The sequence below is a fragment of the Aphidius gifuensis genome, linkage group LG6 (genome assembly GCF_014905175.1).
Source record: "Aphidius gifuensis isolate YNYX2018 linkage group LG6, ASM1490517v1, whole genome shotgun sequence".
NCBI lineage: Eukaryota > Metazoa > Arthropoda > Insecta > Hymenoptera > Braconidae > Aphidius > Aphidius gifuensis.
The window spans coordinates 7,877,943-7,899,157 of NC_057793.1; the positions used below are offsets into that span (position 1 = coordinate 7,877,943).

Here is a 21,215-nt window from a genome sequence, read left to right on the forward strand (position 1 = left end):
TATTTGTATTTATGTTTAATTGAATATATATATTTACAAAAAAATATTTTAATAAATAAGCTCAATGATTATAATAGATTATTAAATTATTTTTGAATTTATTTATTATTTTTCATTGATTATTTTTATTCATTCGAATATACTAGAAATCATATCTCTGGAAATTGTAAATCGATTTAAAAGCTTGCTGCTGCTTTTATCAAAGGATTATCCATATCAGATTAATTGAATTCAATTTTCCAAAAATTATTGGTATTGATATTTTTTTTTTTAAATAAATATATATATATTTTATTTTTTATCATTTGATTGATAAAAATTGGAAATATATTGTCAACAATTGATAAAAGTAAATCAATTATTTGGAAATTTAGACTTTTTTTTTTCATCGAAAATACACAGTGTTTTTTATTATCAAATAATTCAATTGATAATATTATTTAATCAATTATTAAATATTTATTATAAAAATAAAAAAAATAGATATAAATTTAAAATATGTATATTATTTTTAAACAAAATAAAATCATATATTAATTTATTTCGTAAAAAAAAAAAAAGAAAATTCTTTTTTAAAATAAATAAATTATCTTTAATATTATCAGTCAATTATTAATAACAATTATTTAAATAAATAAAATGGATTAAATTTTAAAATAATTATTTAAAAATATATTTAAACAAAATAAATATTTATGTTTTTTTTTTGTTATAAACAACACAACATGTTTTTTCAAAATAAATTAATAAATAAATCATTAGTCACTAATTAAAGCTTATTATCAAAATAAAATTTAAATTAATTATATTTAAATAAATAAATATATAATATTTGTTTAATTTTTCTTGAAAAACATGATGTATTTTTGAAATAAATAAATAAATATCTGTATTTTCATTTTTCTAAAATAGTGAATCACTAAAAAATTTCAAGTATGTATATTGGGGATGTATTTTAATGCAAGATACTCGTAATATATATGTATATATATTTTATGCAATCATACGATCATAAGCCGCATATTCAAGCGTTTTTTTTACCCTTCACCATATTCAACTCACACCCTTGCATCCTTACACACTATCACACCCAGCTAGCACATCATAATATCATCCCTCCCTTGAACTGATCGTCAGCGGATATTAAACTTTTGGGACAAAGCAACCTCGGACTCGTTTTTTTTTTTTATTTTTTTAATATTTTTTTTCCATTTACCTTTTTTACTTTATACTTATTTTTTTTTTTTTTCTATACCTTCTTTTATCTGATCCCGGACATTGGAACTATCGCTGCGTAAATGGCACGCGACTCATCACGCGACATTTTTTTAAAATATAATTTCCGTTGTCTATTTTATTTATTATTATTTATTTATATAATTTTTTTTTTTTTATTATAAATATATGGTAGCTGATGTTTTAAATATTTTGTAGATTTTTTTTTTTTTTTTCATGGATGTTATCAGCTTTTTACTGACACACTAACTTTGACCTCGTCATTTTTTTATTTTTATTTATTTCATTTTTTTTTCAACAAAATGTAATACAAGGTAAATTTTTTTTCTACAAATCAAGATATGTTGTATTTGGTAGTTTATATAATTATATGAAATATTTAAATATTATTTATTTTATATTTTTAATAAATAATTTGAATTATATTTGAGTGAAAAAAAAAAAAAACAAATATTTTTTGAAAAGAAAAAAGAATTGTTTGCTTTGAAATAAATTAAATAAAAGAAAATTTGAATTATAAAATGAAAATAATAATACTTGAGATATACTTGTGAAAAATTGTGAAAAATAAACTGGAAAATATTGAGTTACAAAGAAAATAAATAAATAAAAAATACACGCTGAAGAAATAAAATGAAAAAAGCTTATTTTAAATTCATCCGTGGCGATCTCCTTTTTGAATGCACGAGTGATTTTTTTTTTTTTTTTCTTTTTTCATCTTCTTACTCTTTACAACAACTAGTTTATATATATATTTTTTTTTTATAACATTATTATTTTACCCACGAATATTCACAAATACAAAAAATAAATTTTCTAAATTTAATAATGTTTTATATTTCTTTATTAAAATTTTTTTTTATCAATTTTAAATATATTAATAATAAAAATTTTATTTTTATATAAAGTAAAAGTAACTTGTCTATGAAAAACAGGAAAATTTATTTGTTTTTTCATGTACCTATGAACCGTAGAAGAATAAATATGAAAAAAAGAAAAAAAATAAATAAAAAAATGGGTTTTACAAAATTGTAAGAGATTATTTACTGAGTAGAATTTTGTAACAAAAGAATAATGTGTACAGCCGTTATTGTAAAAAAAAAAAAAAGGTAAAAAAAATATGTATATTTGTAAAAAATGGTATATAAAAAAATGAAAATGGAAGGGTCGAAGAAACCAAATAAGAAGATGATGATGAAGAAGGGGTTGTATAGTAAAATTTTCCGCGCAAGCTCAATTTATAGTACTCCTACTTTGTGGGTGGAGCTTTAGTTGTAATTTCAAAGAGAGAGGGTAAAATTTTCATGATGCTTTTTGCGCCAATACTGATGGTTTTTAGCCTCAGTCATCATAACGATAACACGCGCAACGCACCCCCGCGTTTTAAACGCGGCTTTACAAGCCCTCCCACCTCCCCGGTCTGCGTATTATTATCTATAACGTATACGCAATCAAGGTGTGATTATAAATTATATATAAATATAAATTTTATTTAATTAAAATAAATTATAATACATGGAAATTATTTTATATTGATAAAAAAAAATTGAACCGTTTTTTAAATTTTATTTAAAAATCAAATGAAATAATTATTATAAAAATAAATTGAGCTTTTTTTTTTTTAAATGATAATTAAAGTTTTATTGTTTAATATTTTATTAGATAAATAAATAATTAATGTTTATAAATATTTTTAATTAAAATTTAGTGTTAATTTTTAGAAAAAATTTCGACAAAATTGCTGTTTTTTTTTTTATTTAAATTTGCTGTAATTTTTCAATAAAAAATTTCTAATTTATTTAAATAATTCAGTTTATTATAAAAAAGATAAAAATTATTATGTAGATTAATTAATATTAATTTAAAATATTATTTTCGTATGAAAAAAAAAATTTTAAAAATTCGTAAATGCTAAATTTACATTCACAAAATAAAAAAATATTTAAAAAATAAAAAAAAGGACAAATGAAAGTAAAATATTTAACAAACAATTCCTGACTTTTATAAATATTATTTTTTTAAGGCCAAAAGGTATACCTTTCTCTTTTCTTGTACAAAAAAATTTCATCAAGGTTAATTTTTTCTTTCGGGCCCAGTCCATTCCCTTGGCCTCGTAAAAATACAATCCTCGAAAAAACACAAATAACACTGTAAAATAATCCCATTTTTAATAATACAATATCCATTAACAATAAACAAAAAAATAACACATGTGTTTTTAATAATTATTTCAGATCGTTCGCGAGTGTGGATGGTGCTTCCTGCGTCCCATTGTCGTCTTCGTCCCACCATAATTAACAACCTGATAATTAAAAGAAAATTAATAAAAAGAAAAAAAGCTCAAAAAAATATCAAAATGAACCGACAAATTAAAACAAGTTAATTAATTTTAAAAAAGTGAAAAATGTGTGTGATGGTGTTATTTGGGTGCTCGTGGCATTTACATAATTTAATATTTATTAATAATAATCAAAAATAATAAATAAATTTAAAAAACTGTGTTTGTGATAAAATTTTTTTTTTAATTTACAAAAAAATTTAATTAAAAAATCAGTGGAAAAAAAAAAAAATATATTAAACAACATAACGTTTATTTTTTTATTTTTTTTTCTTATAATTTTATTATTATTTAATTTTTATTTATTTATTATTAATTTATTAATTATTTTTAATTTAATTTTTTATTAATTTATTTATTTTTTTTTTTAATTTTATTGTGTTGCTCGTCTTTTAGTTCATTGAAAGTGACAACAGTAATAATAGTGGGAGTTAAATAAATAAATTTAAAATAAAAAAAAAAATAAAATAAAAAATTGCGTGGAGGTGACGGAGACGATATTGAGGGTACGCGGGAAAGTCTCGAGAGTCGACATTTAGCGCTCATAAGTTATGGCCAAGAATACTGTTATTGGATTGGCTTGGATGGGCCTGACCTTCCTCGTCCTTGCTCCAAATTTTGGTAAGTTTAATTAATATCGCAAATTTAAATATCCTTTGAAAAAAAACTCATCAAATTATTATTTTTTTTTTTTCTATACAAACTTCCAACGAATATTATTCATTTTGAAAATTTTATTCAAAAAAATTCATAAATTCACGATAAGAAAATATTTTATAAAATTTTTAATTCTTTAAAAAAATATTTAAAAAATACTTTTTATATTCACGTTTTTTATTTTATTTATTAAATAAATTTGAAAAAAAAATTTATAATTTATTTAAAGATATTAAATCGTCTTGAATTAGGAAAAAAAGAAATTTTTTTGAAACAAATTTCATGTGACTTAATTTAAATAATAAAAATTTTTTTTACGATAATTTTTATTGATAGTTATCGGTTTATTAAATTATACAGTTTTAATATTATTTATAATGATCATCATGTGTAGCAATCAAGAGTGAAATCGTGTATCATGAATTCACCAGTTCAAAGACTTTCACTATATATTTTTTTGTATGTTGCAATTGCGCACGCGTTAAACTTGTCTATACGGTTTTCTAAATACACAATAATATATGTAAAATTATATGCACATATATACATTAAAATATTTAACAATATGTGGATATATTAAATGCAAAATATATGTACTTGTCTGTTCATATACTTAAACTTATTATATAAATTTTACGCGCGTCATGATAAAATAGAGAGTGCATCTTGTTTCTAAATTTTTTTATCTCTGTTATTTTACCACAACAAAAAGAAGATAATATATGTGTTAATGTCGTACGTTTATTTCATTGTATAATTATTTATATAATGAAGAAATTTTGTATGTTTTAAAAATAATACAAAATTATTTTTAAATGTCTTATGTTTTTTTAAGAGATGAAACTTTATTTTTCTTTATATGCAATACTAATCAAATTAATTTTTAAAAATGAATTTTTAATAATTAATTTAAACAGTGTTATAAATCAATAAACTATTTATTTTTTAATTATTTTTATGACATTTTAAATTAGATTTTAACAAAGTGATAAATTTTTTTTTTTAAATAATAATTATTCATCAAGCATTTGTTAATTTATTATTAAATAAATTATGAAAAAAAAATCTAAATTATACTTGAATGTTTAAATTAAATTTGGGGAATATGTTAATAATTAAAAATTGTATTAATTATTATTAAAATGTTGATTATTTTGGTTTGATTTTAAGAATTTTATTTGGATATTTTTTGACATTTATTGACGTTTATTTTAATAGCTTGTAAATATGTGAATAGTCTAGATAAAAATACGATTCAGATTATTTGCACTAATGCAGTCAAACACGTCCTCGAAATATCACTTACTTGCCACAGGCAATTTTTGTAGAAATATATATAATACAACCATGGCCTAGATTGATCCCCAGGTCATTGAATTTTTACTATTCTCGAAAAGCTATTTATTTTTTTTTCCAACAAATACCAATGGATGAGTATATTTATCACTTTTATCTTTAGAAAAAATAAACTCGCATAAAGATTAAAAAAAAATAAAAGATTTAACAAAAAAACCAAGTCACAGTTTGAAGAAAAAAACAATTAAAATAATTTATTATACACTATTAAACAGAAAATATTAAAATCCTTGAAAATAAAATAAAAAAATTCTTCAAATAATTTCAAATCAATTCGGTACAAATTAATTGAATTTTTTATTCAAAATCCATCAATCAAGATTATACTTTTTCACACATTTTTTATTATTCAATTTTGAAATATACACCTATGGTAAATTTTTCATTTGAAATGAAATGAAAAAACTAAAAAAAAAACAAAAAAATATTTTTAAATTTTTCATGAATTCAATAAGGTTTTATTTTACCAATTTAATTTTTTTTTTTTTTTTGTGAACAGTTTAAAACTTGATGGTATATACAATTGATAAAAATGAAAATAAAATTTTTTATTTCAATTTTTTTCGTGGAGTAAAAATATTATTAAAATTTCTTTGCGGTTTTTTTCAAAATTTTTCTAATGGCTCAATTTCAAATTAATAATTAACTCTCAATATTTTTTCACAAAAAAATAAAAAAAAAAATTCCAAGATCCTAGGATAAAGTCCTTTGTGAAAAAAAATTCAAAGAAATTAAAAAAAAATCGAAGAAAACTTGAAGAAAATTTAGCCAAAAAAATCCGATTATTTTCTCCAAAAAAATGTACACTTTTTTCTGAATAAAACAAAAAAAAAATATTAACAAATTAAATCCATCGTTTTGTCATGATCATACTGAAGTTAAAATATTACAAATTTCGTGTACTCTTCGATGTTCGTCTAAGTCTTTTCAAGGATAAATGTGAGATGCTTTTGAAGGGAAGAAAAAAAAAAAAAGGGATGATGATTCAAGTCACTTCGTTTTAGAGCTATTATGTCGTTGAGGGTTTGCTCAATGTATATACCTATATATATTTATTTCGACAAAGTGCCTTTAGTGATAAAGAAAAAAAAAAAAAAAGAATAAGAAATATAGAAAAAAATAAAATAAAGAAATAGCAAAAAAATGAAAAAAAAAAATATAATAATTTATATAATATAAAGAGTAAAATTCGCGTAACAAAGATAGACAATGAACACAAAATGATATGTGTATATGTATGTGTACATTTTATATATAAATATATATATATTTGGAAGGGGGTAAAATAGGGGGAGACGAATGCCGAGCTTGCGAAAAGGGTGACCATTGATGCGTACACAGTTGTGGCTGGCTGGCTTGTGAAATGCATTAAACTACCCTCTAACACCCCCCTACTTCATCTATACATCTACTATATAGCTTTTTTCATCATTCACTCGTTGTCCTTTATACGAATCTTTTTTTTTTTTTTTTTCTTTTAGACATTTACTAATATATAAAAGCATTCATATTTAATACACTGCACTATTTTCATTTTTATCTGTTATTTTTTACTGACTATTATTAATAATATATTTGTAAAAATTTTTATCTGAAAATTGTTGAGAATAATTAATATTATATAAAATGAATTATTAAATTATTATTTTTTTGAAATCTATATGTGAATTTGAAAGTAGAAAAAATAAGCTGCTTAAAAAAAAAATCGATTGAAAGATAAGATTTTCGGGTCCAGTATATATCTTGATTAAAATCAGCATGTAATTTTTTTTTTTTTTTTTATATATTATATATCCCCTTGGCTTTGTTTCTTTCATCTGGTTTTTTTTTTTTTTTTTTTATATCTGACTATGTACTGTTTTGTAATAAGAATCCCCTTTTAAACTCAATTGAATTTATCAAAATGATGAATTAAGTTAGAGCAACGTCCCCATCAAAAGTATTTAAAACACATTAAATTTTTCTAACGCCTTAATTTATAAAATACTTAGTTTAGTTTTTTTTATATAATTATAATGTTATTGTGTATTTGAAAATATATATTGTCGTCTTTAGGGTTTGAGCTGAAAAAATATATGAAAAATAAAAGTAAAAATTTCTATATTGATCTCTCTTTTGTCTTATGAATTTTATGACAATTTTATTTTTGTAATTCAACTATTTGTTATTTTATTTCTGATAAAAAAACAAATTTTTAAATAGCTCTAATTTTTTTAAACACAGGGTTTTATTTAATTTATAAAATTTATAAAAAATAAAAAAAAAATAGAAAGGACTATAGCTATAGTAAAAAGAGGTTAAATTAAAAAAAAAAAAAATTATATTAATATTATTTTATTTTGATATCTAGTCCACAAAAATATTGAGAGATCTCTCAAACAGTGAGATAAAAATATTATTAACAATATTAACATACAAAATCAATTTACAACTTGGCTTGACAAACGAATTCACATATTATAAAACAGTTCAACCAATCGTCATCATAACTATTCACTATCTTGAAATACATCGACACCAAAAAAAAAAAAAAAAGAAACGACAGGTATTATACAATATACATATTGCTGTGTAATGTGTATATACAACAGAGGGAGGGTTGTTAAAAAGAGGGAGGAGGTATAGCTGATGGATTTTCCTCGATATACGTTCTCATCACGTTTTCGAATATATTTATCAATCATTCTCTAGCTTCTTTGTTCACCCTCTCGTAACAACCTGCAATGCTGATATAATACACAGACCCGTAGGGGATAAGTGAGACGCGTGTCCGATATTATTATCGTTCTTCTATAACATACACCCTTTTATCACCCTCGCTTGAAATAAGAAGGGGATCTCTAATCCTTTATTTCTCTTATTTTTGATGTCTGATGATGATGATGCTTTATGAATGAATGCCATATCAAAATTTCAAGTTAATGAATTTTCAAATATATATACGCATTTGTTATTGTTTATATTTGTATAAATATTTATTATTTCATCTTTTATAGAGTATATTTTATAGAGTATACGAGGTTGTTTATGTGTATATATCAACTTCAATTCTAAACACATAGCTGTCAACAAATTTATGTGTTTTGTTGTTTGAGGGAATTCGTGCGAAAAATATAATATACATGTATGAGTCATTCATTTCAGTTAATATACATGAATTTTGATGCTAAAGTTAGCATAAATTTTGAAATAGTATATATTGAATAATAATGTGTAGATGGAATTGAAATTTCAAGTTAAAAATAATATGACTTTGTTATTTTGTTATATTATAGTTTTATCGAGAACAACAGATGCAAATTATTATGGAACATTTATTGGAAAACTTAAAGATTATGCTCATGGTATACGTGGAAAAGTATATGCAATTGATGATACAATAATATTCATCAAAGGTTTTTCATATGATGGAACAGCACCAGATGCATTTTTTTGGATTAATAATAGTACAATACCAGGACCCGGGGGTGAAATTGTACCGTATCCAGAAGGAAGGTGAGTTTTTATAATTTAAAAAAAAAATAAACATCATTTAGCTCGGTGTTGGTATAAAAAGCCATATTTAAAATTAAAATGAATAATTATAAAAATAATTTACAAGCATAGTTTAACATGTCGACATAATGATTATTATGATGATTTAAAATTTGTCGAAAAATAATTATGACAAGAGTATGATCAGCACGATAAATAAATAAATATTCCATTTAAAAATTTATTTATTTTTTTTTTTTTTGCAAATTTACTATTATCCATATATCTTGGATAAATTGAAAATTAATTTATTTAAAAATTAATTAATTCATCATCGTATTGTAATGACTCGCTGTTATTATTATTTCAAATTTAATTTTTATTAATATTTTCATCTTTTAAATGTATTTTATTAAATGTTTATTTATTTTATTTATTCAAATAATTTTGATAAACTTGTTATTGATTTATTTCTTTACTTGCTAATTGATATTTCTATTTGAAATATTTTATTTTTTAAAAATCAAGAGATAAAAATTTAAAACAATGAAAATAAAAATTGATGATAAAATCAAAATAAATCAGTTTTAATTTATTTTTTTTTTCTTTTAAATTGCTGGGGTATATAAGATCGATTTCTAGCTGTCTCGGCTGCTAGTCTAAGTAAACATTTCAAGACCTTTGAGCTACCCTCGTGATTCCACAGTGATTGCCATCGGAAAACCATTCGCTCTTTTCATCCCACTTTTCTTAATCTTTTTTTTTTTTTTTTTAAATAAAATAAAAATAAAGTTAGACAAAGAATATATAAAAGAAATAAAGAAAAGATTCAATTTCATTTGTAATTTTTTTTATTTTTTACTCAGAGAGCCACTAGTATTGACGGCCTACAACAACACAGACGTGATTTTACGATTACCAGGAGGTAAAAAAATTCGAGATATCAAATGGCTAAGTGTCTGGTGTCGACGTTTTACTGTAAGTTAAATTTTTTTTCTATCATTCCATTAAATTTTATTTACTTATTATTTAAATCAACCATTAATAGTTTACATTAAAATACAATTATATTTATTTATATTTCAACAATGTCAATATCATTTAAATTCTCATCAATTTATTTTCAATTACTCCATTTTACAATTTGTAAATAACTAAAAAAAAAAACAACAAATCAATTCCAAATTTCGATGAAATTTCTCTTTGTATTTTTAAAAACACTCTCCTATTTTTTTTTCATAAATAATTGCAATTTAATTAACTGATTTCTTATTTTAAATTTAATCATCAGTCAATTTGATTTTTCACATTGAATGATAAATAATAGCTTTGATAAAAATCATTTTTTTGGTAACAAGATTTTTTAAAAAATTTTTATGACAATGCCAAATAATTTATAGGATAAAAAGATAAAAAGATTTTAGAATAATATGAAAAAAGCCATAACGTAAAATAACGTAATATTCATGGTCAATGACGCGTACCAAATGGATACGGAAATCTTGGTGAATGAAACTAGGGTTACATATATTTAATCCAAAATTCACCCTTGTCCACCAGCTTTACATGGAGCTTCAAAAAAAACCCCTATTCATAAAATAAAAAGCATTTTTTTTACACTTTAAAAAATGACTAAAAATATATCATCAAAACGGATACATAATTTTCTATTTTTACAACTTGTATTAATCAAAAAGCTCAATATATAAAATAAAATTTCATAATATATATAAATTTTTTGATAAAAAAAATATATATTTTATCAAAAATTGATGCATTGTGAATCGATAAATATTTATGATAATGATTTTTTTTTTTTTTTACATTGTGTTTATGAAAAAAAGAAAAAAACTGTCTATCAGTCTGTAAAGCTCTCTTACACCAGGATAACTTTGACTGCATTGTCATGAATAAATCCTGGATAACACAAGGGGCTGAAAAATAAATAAAATAATAATATTATAAAAATAGTAAAATAATAATATATAAGTTGAAATCCCATGTTACATTTACTATCAATAGAGAGCTTTGTCATATAGAGAAATTTATTAAAATAAAAATATTAAATTATAGTATACAGAATCATCTTTTTATTTATCATAATATAAATTTTTTTTTTGAATATTTATCTTAAATTTTTATACAAGAAGTTGATGCATGTAATCAGGTTATGTACTAAGAATTTTCTCTATTTTTTTACTTAAATTTTAAGGGTTGAAAATACAGATTAACATGGCTTTGTAAAAAAAAAAAAATTATTTAAAATTTCTATTGTGTAGTTTGAAAGAAAAAATCTTTTTTTTTTGTACTGAAAAAATAAAATTTTAAGACTTCATTTGCTAAAGATTTGTGGACAATATTTACTGGTGAAAAATGAAAATTCTCTGGATTTTTTAGTAGACCTTTGAAAGGTTTAATTAGAAAAAAAATTTGTAAAAATTACAAAGAAATATCTTTGATTATTTTTCATAATTTTTTATCGAAAAAAAAATGCATGTAAAATAAAAACATTTATGTTGTAAATAATTAGCAATAAGACAATTTAAATTATGTAATTTTAAAAATAAAAATTCATCTAAGTAGTACAAGTTTAAATTAAAACCGACATAAATAACAACATGGTAATTTAAAGTGATAAAATAATTATACACACGTAAATTTCACATACAAAATTTATAAATGAGTTTATGATAAATAAAGTTTACTCACTGGTTTTATCTTGCCTGGTGCATGTACTCAAGAGGTCTTGCACCCTTCATCAATGATGACGCGTTAATTAAGCATAGTCGTCGAAGCTTTTGCACAAAGTAAACGAGGCGACAACCAAGTATACTGCTGTTGGCATCCAAGTAGACCAAAATGCAACGCCCCCAATATTTTACAAAATATATTCACTTGAAATTTTATTTTTTTATTCATTTTTTATACTTGGATTTTAATGTGTCAATGATTTAACAATCTATTTAATTTTTTTTTATCATTATAATATATTTTTTTTTAATTATTAATCATTTTTTTTTTTTATTTTTTAATTTTTTTTTAAAACTAAGATAAAATAAATGGAATAACAAAATGAAAAAATAATTTTTACTTATTTTATAAATAATTTATATTATTTATTAAAAAAATAAACAAAAAAAATTTCTTTAAATAAAAATTATTATATATTTTTTAATAGAATTTATCCTTATCAATTTTATTCAATTAATTTTCAATTTTTTATTAAATTTTCATTGTTAAAATTAAATTTTTAAAAAATTTATTTCAATTATTCTATTTGACAATACCACAAATCAAAGTCAGTCAATTTTCAATGGCAAAAACCACAAATTCCATCAACCATTTCACCACTAAAAAAAAAAAAAATCTACTCAAATTTTTCACAAGATTTAACTTTAATTTTTTTTTAGAAATAAAAAAATCAAACACCCATATAATTAGCTTTCTCTATAACGTCAAATACCCGGAGGTAAAATCAACAGTTTAATTGGCAAAAATAGATGAAAAATAAAACAAAAAAAAAAAATCATATAAGTATTAAGTAGATTATATATGTACCCTTGGTTTTAATTACTATTACCTCAACCAAATTGCCCAAATATCCTACAGCCTTACAATCGAAAAAAAAACTCTAAAAAATAAAAAAAAAATAATATAAAAGACAACTCGAGTGTTTCATAAAAAGTACTTGTTTCTTGTCTTTTTAATTTTTTTTAATTTTCACAAATACAATGTTGTATATATTTCCTAGATTTTGCTGTGATCGACAAATATAATGTTGGATAACCCGAGAACGAGGATAGTCATTCAGCTATATTTTGAGATGAGGAATAAAGGTGGAACAAGGGTTGTAGAGAAGTGGATGAAAGTGCAATACATATATATATTTTTTTACATTTTTTTATTATCATCAAAGTTTAAAATATATATATGTATAAAATGTGTTCACTTTATAGCCATTGAATATTATTGTATATGTATATATATTTGAAGTTGCGCAGACGCAAAGGATTAGGCCAGACTTTGCTTACTGATGATAGAGACAACACGAAAGCCGGTCGATGCTGGCTTGCGGCCCGGGTTTCATCAAGTTAAGCCATCTTCTATTGTATACATATTATATGTATATGTTTAACCTGTTTAATCACGACATTTACTTCATACATGTACTAAAAAATTTTTTTAAAATTATATTTATATATTTATTTTTAGTAAATTAATCATTTTAGGGAATTTTTTCTTCTGGCTCGTTGAATATTGACTTGTACTACTTTTTTTTTATTCAAAAAAATTTTTTGAATAAAATTCATTGAGATTTGTTAGTTGTTTTTTGGTTTTTTAATTTTTTTGTCGTTTAAAAATATTTGAAATTGGGTTTTTAAATAATTTTGGTTCATATTTTTCGGAATAAAAATTTATTTGAGAAAATATTTTGAGCTTTCATCGGATTTATAACATTTTTACACTTTTTTTCTCATAAATTTATTTTTTATTTGAATTAATTATTTATAATTAAAAAATACTCAAAATTAAATTTTAAAAAATATATTAATATATTTTTTTTTGTTGGAAAAAAAAAAATAATTTAAAATTAGAAATAAATATAAAAATTCAAATAAATTATTAATTTTTTTTTTCTTTTAATTAAAAATTTAAAAATTAGCAAATTAACAATATAAAAATAATTAATTTCATTTAAAAATTAATTAAACTCAACATTTTGTATTTAAAAAAAAAAAAATTCTCATACATTTATTAATATTTTAATAACTTTTTATTTCCTCACAAAGTTTTATTCATATTTTTAAAGATATTCAACTTCAAGACAATCCATTAATGAAAAAGCTATTTATATAAATAAATTTAAGTATATAAAATAACTGTTTTAAAAATAAAAGAAAAAAAAAAAAAATTTAAACTTAGCGTTTTGACCACGAAGTATACAGTTTGCTGTAATAATTTCAGTTCCCTTTTATAGTTAGACCCCTGACCTCATCGCCAACAAGCTTTTTACTTGCACACAGTAAAAGTTATAATTTTTATTTTTTTTTTTCATCCCTGTAAAATACAGTTGTATAATATTGCGCGCGCATTAGTTTTTCTCCGTTACATTGACATTTCAATGTGCATGTATATATTTATACTGATGAAAATACCAAAATACATTGAAAATTATTTGAGAAAGGAAAATCCGATTGGACGAGAGTTTGTGAAAGTTATCCAGGTACAGTTTAGTCACGCCCATTGGTATATACCAACTAAAGCTCAGAGAGCAGTAGATATTTTGTCCGACCGCCAATTCAAGATTTTTCTACTAGCCAAAAGAATAAATGAAAAAAAAAACCTGAAAAATTTTATATCTACCCTATATTTTTCATATAGCTATGATACTTGCTTGCTTGGTTTTTTTTTTTTTTGAACACATATATATTTTCTTTTTAAAAATAAAGTAAAAAAAAATATTACGATAGAGAAATGTGTTCTTTTATTTTTTAAAAAACGAAAAAAAGATGATTTGCTTTTATAAAATTCTAAAAATGTTGGTGATGCTTTTGATTTTATGAAAATTAAATTGATTCAATTATTTACAAGTTTATTTATATTTTTTTTTGTCAATAAATTTATTTATTTATTTAATTTAAATGATAAAAAAAGGTAGAATTTTTATTTATTTGGCATTTGAATTTATCATGTGTGAAAATATAATAAATGTTAATGAAAAATTAAGTGAATGAAAATAAAAAAAAAATAATTTATTATTTGAATTATCGTTTGTTGTGTATGTGTGATATTGGGGTTCCTTAGGGACCACCCAGGGTGAGCTTCTCGTTTCGGAAATTGAGACTACTTCGTGCCTCGTTAAACGAGACACTGCTTTAGCCAATACAACCCCTCATACATGACCAGGCATAATTTATGAATTTATAACTCTTATTTGTCTCAATAAAAGTATCACTAAAAAATAACTTTGTATTATTATACAGAAAATTATTCATATCAAATATAGGGGTGTAATAAATAAGTGTAATTATTAAATAATAGTTACAATTGAAATTATCAATAGAAATGTATTTTTTTTAATTTGTATGTTCTTGATAATTGTCAGCATAGAGTATTAAAAAAAAATCATTTATAGTGAGGAATTATTTTTATCGGAGTGACAAATTGGGTACATGGTATTTATTTTTTTATAGAAACTTTATAGAAAACTAGAGAGACAAGATAGACAAGATTTTATATTTTTTTTAAATAACAAATAGATTAGTTATTAATTTTAGAAATTAGCTTTAAGTTTATGCAATTTTAAAGATGCAAAATGATAAGTAATTTAATCTTTGGGGGATTTGTTATTTTTAATTTTTATATACTTTAAAAGGTGTCTTCAAGTAAGCATCAGAAGTTCGTCATCAGACCGGCGGTTCAACCGACTGTGCGAAAGGAATTTAATCATTGATCATATCCTATAATCATCATATGCTATGTGGATCAGTAATAATCCTACTGAAGACGATTGGTAATAATTTCAGGCCTGCTCTTCTGTATACCAGGCTGTTGATGTATGTGCGAAAAATAAATATAATATCTCGACACCAAGCGGAGAAAAACGCAACTAAAAATAACAATTGAATTGCAATAATTTTACAGACTAAAAGAAAATTCAAAATCATGATTAATTGTTTTTTTTTTTAATTTATTTATTTCTAAAAAGACTTGAAAAAAATATAAATATTCATTATAAATTATTATTAATATTTTTTTAAATTAACAAACAAAACAATTAATCATGATTCTGAATTTTCTTTTAGTCTGTGCAATTATTGAAAATTCAATTTTTATTTTTAGTTTGTTAATTAAAAAAAATACTATAATAATAATTTATAATGAATATTTATATTTTTTTCAATTTTTTTTAGGAACAATTGAGTTAAAAAGAAAAACAATTAATCATGATTTTGAATTTTCTTTTAGTCTGTAAAATTATTGCAATTCAATTGTTATTTTTAGTTGCGTTTTTCTCCGCTTGGTGTCGATATATTATATTTATTTTTCGCACATACATCAACAGCCTGGTATATAGAAGAGCAGCCATTACCAAATCGTTCCAGTAGGATTACTGATCCACATAGCATATGATGATTATAGGATATGATCAATGATTAAATTCCTTTCGCACAGTCGGTTGAACCGCCGGTCTGATGACGAACTTCTGATGCTTACTTGAAGACACCATTCAAATTATATAGAAATAAAAATTAAAAACCCCCCTTTATAAATATATTATTAATATAACTTCCATAGTTAACAATTAATCCATTTGTTACTAAAAAAAAAAATTAAAAATAAATGTTAAATAGTATTTTCTCTTAAATACACAAGTATTATTTATTTATTTATAATTATATCTTGTCCCTCTAATTTTCTATCAAGTTGCTATAAAAAAATAAATACCATGTACCCAATTTACCACTGCGATAAAAAAGAAATCCCTCGCAATAACTGATTTTTTATGGTGTCTATATTTTGTCATACTACTATTATTATCATCTCCTTTGTCTTGTCGGTAAGTGGTCCAAGTTGACCAAAAGCTGCTGGATCTAAAAAGATTGACAAAATCTCAGATAATCGCATCATTTTTTTTTTTTTATTCTTCAAATTTTTTTTCATGTTTTTTCTTTTTCTGTCTAATCGGTTTATCTTTATCGTCGCAGCTTTCTTTTTATCACAAATCCATCAGTAAAAAAAATAAATAAAAAACCCACACATATTATTAAATTGAATAAATATATTTTTATATTTAATATGTGATAATGGACAGATAAAAAATTAAATAGTAGTGTCATTGTCTTGTCAGTATGGCAAAGCAACGATACGTAGTTATTTCGTATATATATATCTCTCAAGCCACAATTTATTTCTCAACAATTTTTCCACCCCTTGAGTTCATAATAGTCAAAGAAGAGGGATGAGACCATCACCATCATGACGCAAAGTGCCTCAAGGCTTCTAGATCATGAAGGGTGACGAGATGGTGTAATAGGGGAACCAGCCCCAACGATATATACCAAAATATAAATCCCAGCTTACCAGATAAACGATCTAACTACTGGGGTTTCTTTCACCAACTTTATAAAATTGCATTTTTAGATATTAAAAAATATAAAAACACATCAATTGAATTTATACTTATCATCTATAAATAAAAATAACAAAGTATTTTTTTTTTCATTTTTTTCAACAATAAAAAATATATTTCTTTGAAAGAAAATTTAATCAAGTGAATGAGACATGAGTATTATTTTTTTTCGTAAGAAATTAATTAATATTGATATTGTTTAAATAAAATTATAAATTTTTTTGTTTATGATTAAAGGTAAATTTTGGAGATGTTGCAATACCATCAAATTTAGAAATACCAAGATTAAAAATGTTACCAGAATTTTCAAGACTTGCACATGGATTGCGAAGTGGTAATATAAGTATACTAGATAGTAAAACAATTTACATACCAAATCTTCATTATGATGGAGCTGGTCCAGATGCATATTTTTGGGTTGGTACTGGAAGTGAGCCAAACATCATGGGTACAAAAGTACCAAATGAAATGGGAAGGTAAATAACATACATCAAAAAAAATTACATCATTTCAATTAGCAATATAATGATCTTGAAAAAAATTACAAATTAAATTTTCTAAATTAATTAGCTATCATCTTAGCTTAAATTTTTGTATTATATTTATTTTTTTTTTTTGTCTTATTATATTATTTGTGTGAATGTCGTAATTGCTTCTTGAAAGATTAACAAATAGGGTGAGACTGAATTGAATGACAACTCTCTTATATATATAATAAAATTTTTCCGACTTGAACAGAATACGTCTAGCTATTAATTAGCTAAGTGAGATAAATGAGCTGGATAAATTGTCAATTTTATATTATTCTTAAGAGCAAAGAAAAATAAAATTACCTAAAAATAATTATATTTTTTAAATAGTAAAATTATTTGATTAAATTTTCTTTTGTATTTTTATTTTTTTTATTTAAATAGTTCATCAAAATTACGTGGATATCAGGGTGAAGATATTGAAATTGTTTTGCCAGGATCAATGACTATTTTTGATATTGATTGGCTATCAGTTTGGTGTGTTCAATATAAACATAATTTTGGACATGTTATGATACCAAAAGATCTTGATGTACCACCAGCATTGGGTCAAACAAAAATAACTGTAAGTTGTATATAAATTTTTTAAATTAATTATTAATTATCTAAATTTGTTTTTTTCTTATGAAAATTTATTGTTAAAATTGAATTTTTAAATAGCCGCCTTGGTGGTACATACCAGTAAGTTATTAATGCGATTAATTGTTTTTGTTTTTTCATAAAATATAAATAAAATAAAATAGAAAATGTATTTTTGTTTTAATTTTGTGTATTTATTGATATATAAAAATTTCAGACTGATCCACCAGTGTCAAATGGAATGCCAGGAGGTCAAGAATTGACAAATTGCAAAGACATGCTTGAAGGTCGTGTTCAAGTACAATGGGAATTAATGGGTGAAGATGTACAAATACGTTTATCTGGTAGAATAAATGAAGATCAATATGTTGCATTTGGTCTATCTGGTCGTGAGGGAAAAGCTGAAATGGTTGGTGGTGATGTTGTTGTCATTGGTTATGATAAAAAAAAAAAAAAATTCATTGCTGAAGATTATTATATGTCTGATATTGCACAATGTGATGGTACAAGAGGTGTTTGTCCTGATGAACGTGTTGGTGGTAAAAATGATGCAATATTACTTGATGGTGAAAGAAAAAATGGCATTACAACTGGTAAATAATTATTTTATTACTCAAAATTAAATAAAAAATAAACATCATTTAGCTCGGTGTTGTTGGTATAAAAAGCCATGATATATTTAAAATTAAAATGAATAATTATAAAAATAATATACAAGCATAGTTTAACATGTCGACATAATGATGATTATGATGATTTAAAATTTGTCGAAAAATAATTATGACAAGAGTATGGATCAGCACGATAAATAAATAAATATTCCATTTAAAAATTTATTTATTTTTTTTTTTTGCAAATTTACTATTATCCATATATCTTGGATAAATTGAAAATTAATTTATTTAAAAATTAATTAATTCATCATCGTGCTGTAATGACTCGCTGTTATTATTATTTCAAATTTAATTTTCATTAATATTTTCATCTTTTAAATGTATTTCATTAAATGTTTATTTATTTTATTTATTCAAATAATTATTATCATCATCTTTGATAAATTTTTAATCAATTTATTTCTCCACTTGTTGATAACTAATTATAAAAATTATCTTTGTTTCCTGATAAGGCACCTAAATATATTTAAATTTATCTTAAACTTGTTTGAGTAATAATAATTGATATATATATTTAATATTTACAGTAACATATGTACGACCAATGCGTACAAATGAACCAGTTAAAGATCGTATGATACCAGAAAGTGAAACAAGTGTAATTGCTGCAATTGGAATTTTAAATGATCGTGGTGAAGCAAATGCTCATTGGGCAGGTGATAAAACAGTCGAAGATATACGTATTGATTTTACATCAAAAAATATTCATGAATGTACAAATTCATTGTATAATTTACCTGATGAATCTGATGATGATGATAATCTAAAACCATGGCCACCAGCAGTAATAACAGGTGTTAGTAATTTTACAGCAAGAATTGGACCAACTGGTGGTAAACGTGGTTATTTAAGTATAACTGGACAACCATCATGGGGAATAGCATGGTTTATAAATGAACTTTTGATACCAGAAATAACAGTTGAAAGAGGTAAAACATATGTATTTATTGTTGAGGGTGGTAATGATCCAACAAAACCAGCAAGATATCATCCATTTTATATAACATCAAGTCCTCAAGGTGGATTTGGACAAAAAACTGAATCACAAAGATCAAATGAAAAAGTATTTGCTGGTGTTAATTATGATTCAGATGGTTATCCAACACCTACTGCTGTTGGTAGATATTGTGAATGGGCACATATGACTGTTGATATGAGTTCTGAATCACCAACATTTGCTAATTTTTTTGAAACACTTAGACTTGATTGTGATCAAGGTGAACCTGGTGAACTTGTATGGACAGTTACTGATGATACACCAGATCTTGTTTATTATCAAGTATAAATTATATTTTTATTTCTTTTTTTTGTTTATTTATTTTTAATTAATTTATTTGTTTTTTATCTTTTAGTGCTATACACATCAAAATCTTGGCTGGAAAATTCATGTTAAAAATCTTGGTGAAACATCATCTAGCAATTGTTTATCAACATTAAATGGATTAAAAATATTTACAATAATAATTATTGCAATTTTATCTACAAGATGAATCAACATCTATAAAAATATGACAATAAAAATTTAATAATAAAATACAAACAAAATAAAACAAACGTAACAATATCAATATTTAAAAATAATATTGGCTAATAAATTTTTAGGTAATCATTAAAGTATGAAAGTTAAATGAGACATCGCTTATATGAAAATATCTTTGATACACGTATACTGATAATTAAATTTAGAAATAAAAAAAAAAAAAACACAAAAAAGGTTGTAATCATCCAATAAATAATATTAAATAATGACGATGGAAAAAGCAGGTATTTAAATGAGGATAATATTTTTAAGATCAGATTCAATATTTCATATTAATAATGTACAATTAATTAGAGAACGTGATAAACAAAGAAAGTAAAAATAAAAAATTAAATTGGTTAAATTAAAACGTTAATTAAACACGTCCGTAATTATGAGATAATAAAAAAAAAGGGTTTTAATCAAGTTCAAATGATGAAAAATAATTAAATTATTATTAATCAATTAACTGCTTATTAAAAAGATAAAATAAAAAGAATTTTACAAATTAAAATGATCGATAATATGACAATACTTGAAAATTTTTATTCAAAAAAATTTCTCGACAATAAATTGATCGATCATAAATAAATTTAAAATTCAGACAATAAAATTTATATTATCTTAATGGAGGATAAAAAAAAAAATTAATTGAAAGATTAATTTTGATGAAAGAAAAAAAAAGATTTTTATTTATAAATAAAAATTCACATCGAGA

General features: G+C 22.7%; 1 protein-coding gene across 3 annotated transcripts; it reads left to right on the top strand.

Annotated features, from left to right (window-relative positions):
- Positions 1-2,579: 2,579 nt before the first annotated feature.
- On the top strand, positions 2,580-20,691 carry LOC122859292 (protein Skeletor, isoforms B/C). Of its 3 annotated transcripts, none has more exons than XM_044162747.1 (10): positions 2,580-2,692; positions 3,471-4,195; positions 8,863-9,082; positions 9,928-10,039; positions 17,433-17,671; positions 18,110-18,290; positions 18,386-18,406; positions 18,522-18,897; positions 19,506-20,257; positions 20,331-20,691. In XM_044162747.1, the coding sequence occupies exons 2-10, from the start codon at positions 4,126-4,128 to the stop codon at positions 20,466-20,468; spliced, it is 2,109 nt and encodes a 702-aa protein (XP_044018682.1). In that variant the 5' UTR covers positions 2,580-2,692; positions 3,471-4,125; the 3' UTR covers positions 20,469-20,691. The 3 variants fall into 3 exon arrangements, with proteins under 3 accessions (XP_044018682.1, XP_044018684.1, XP_044018683.1); XM_044162748.1 differs by lacking the exon at positions 2,580-2,692 and adding an exon at positions 3,332-3,386; XM_044162749.1 differs by lacking the exon at positions 18,386-18,406.
- Positions 20,692-21,215: the final 524 nt, after the last annotated feature.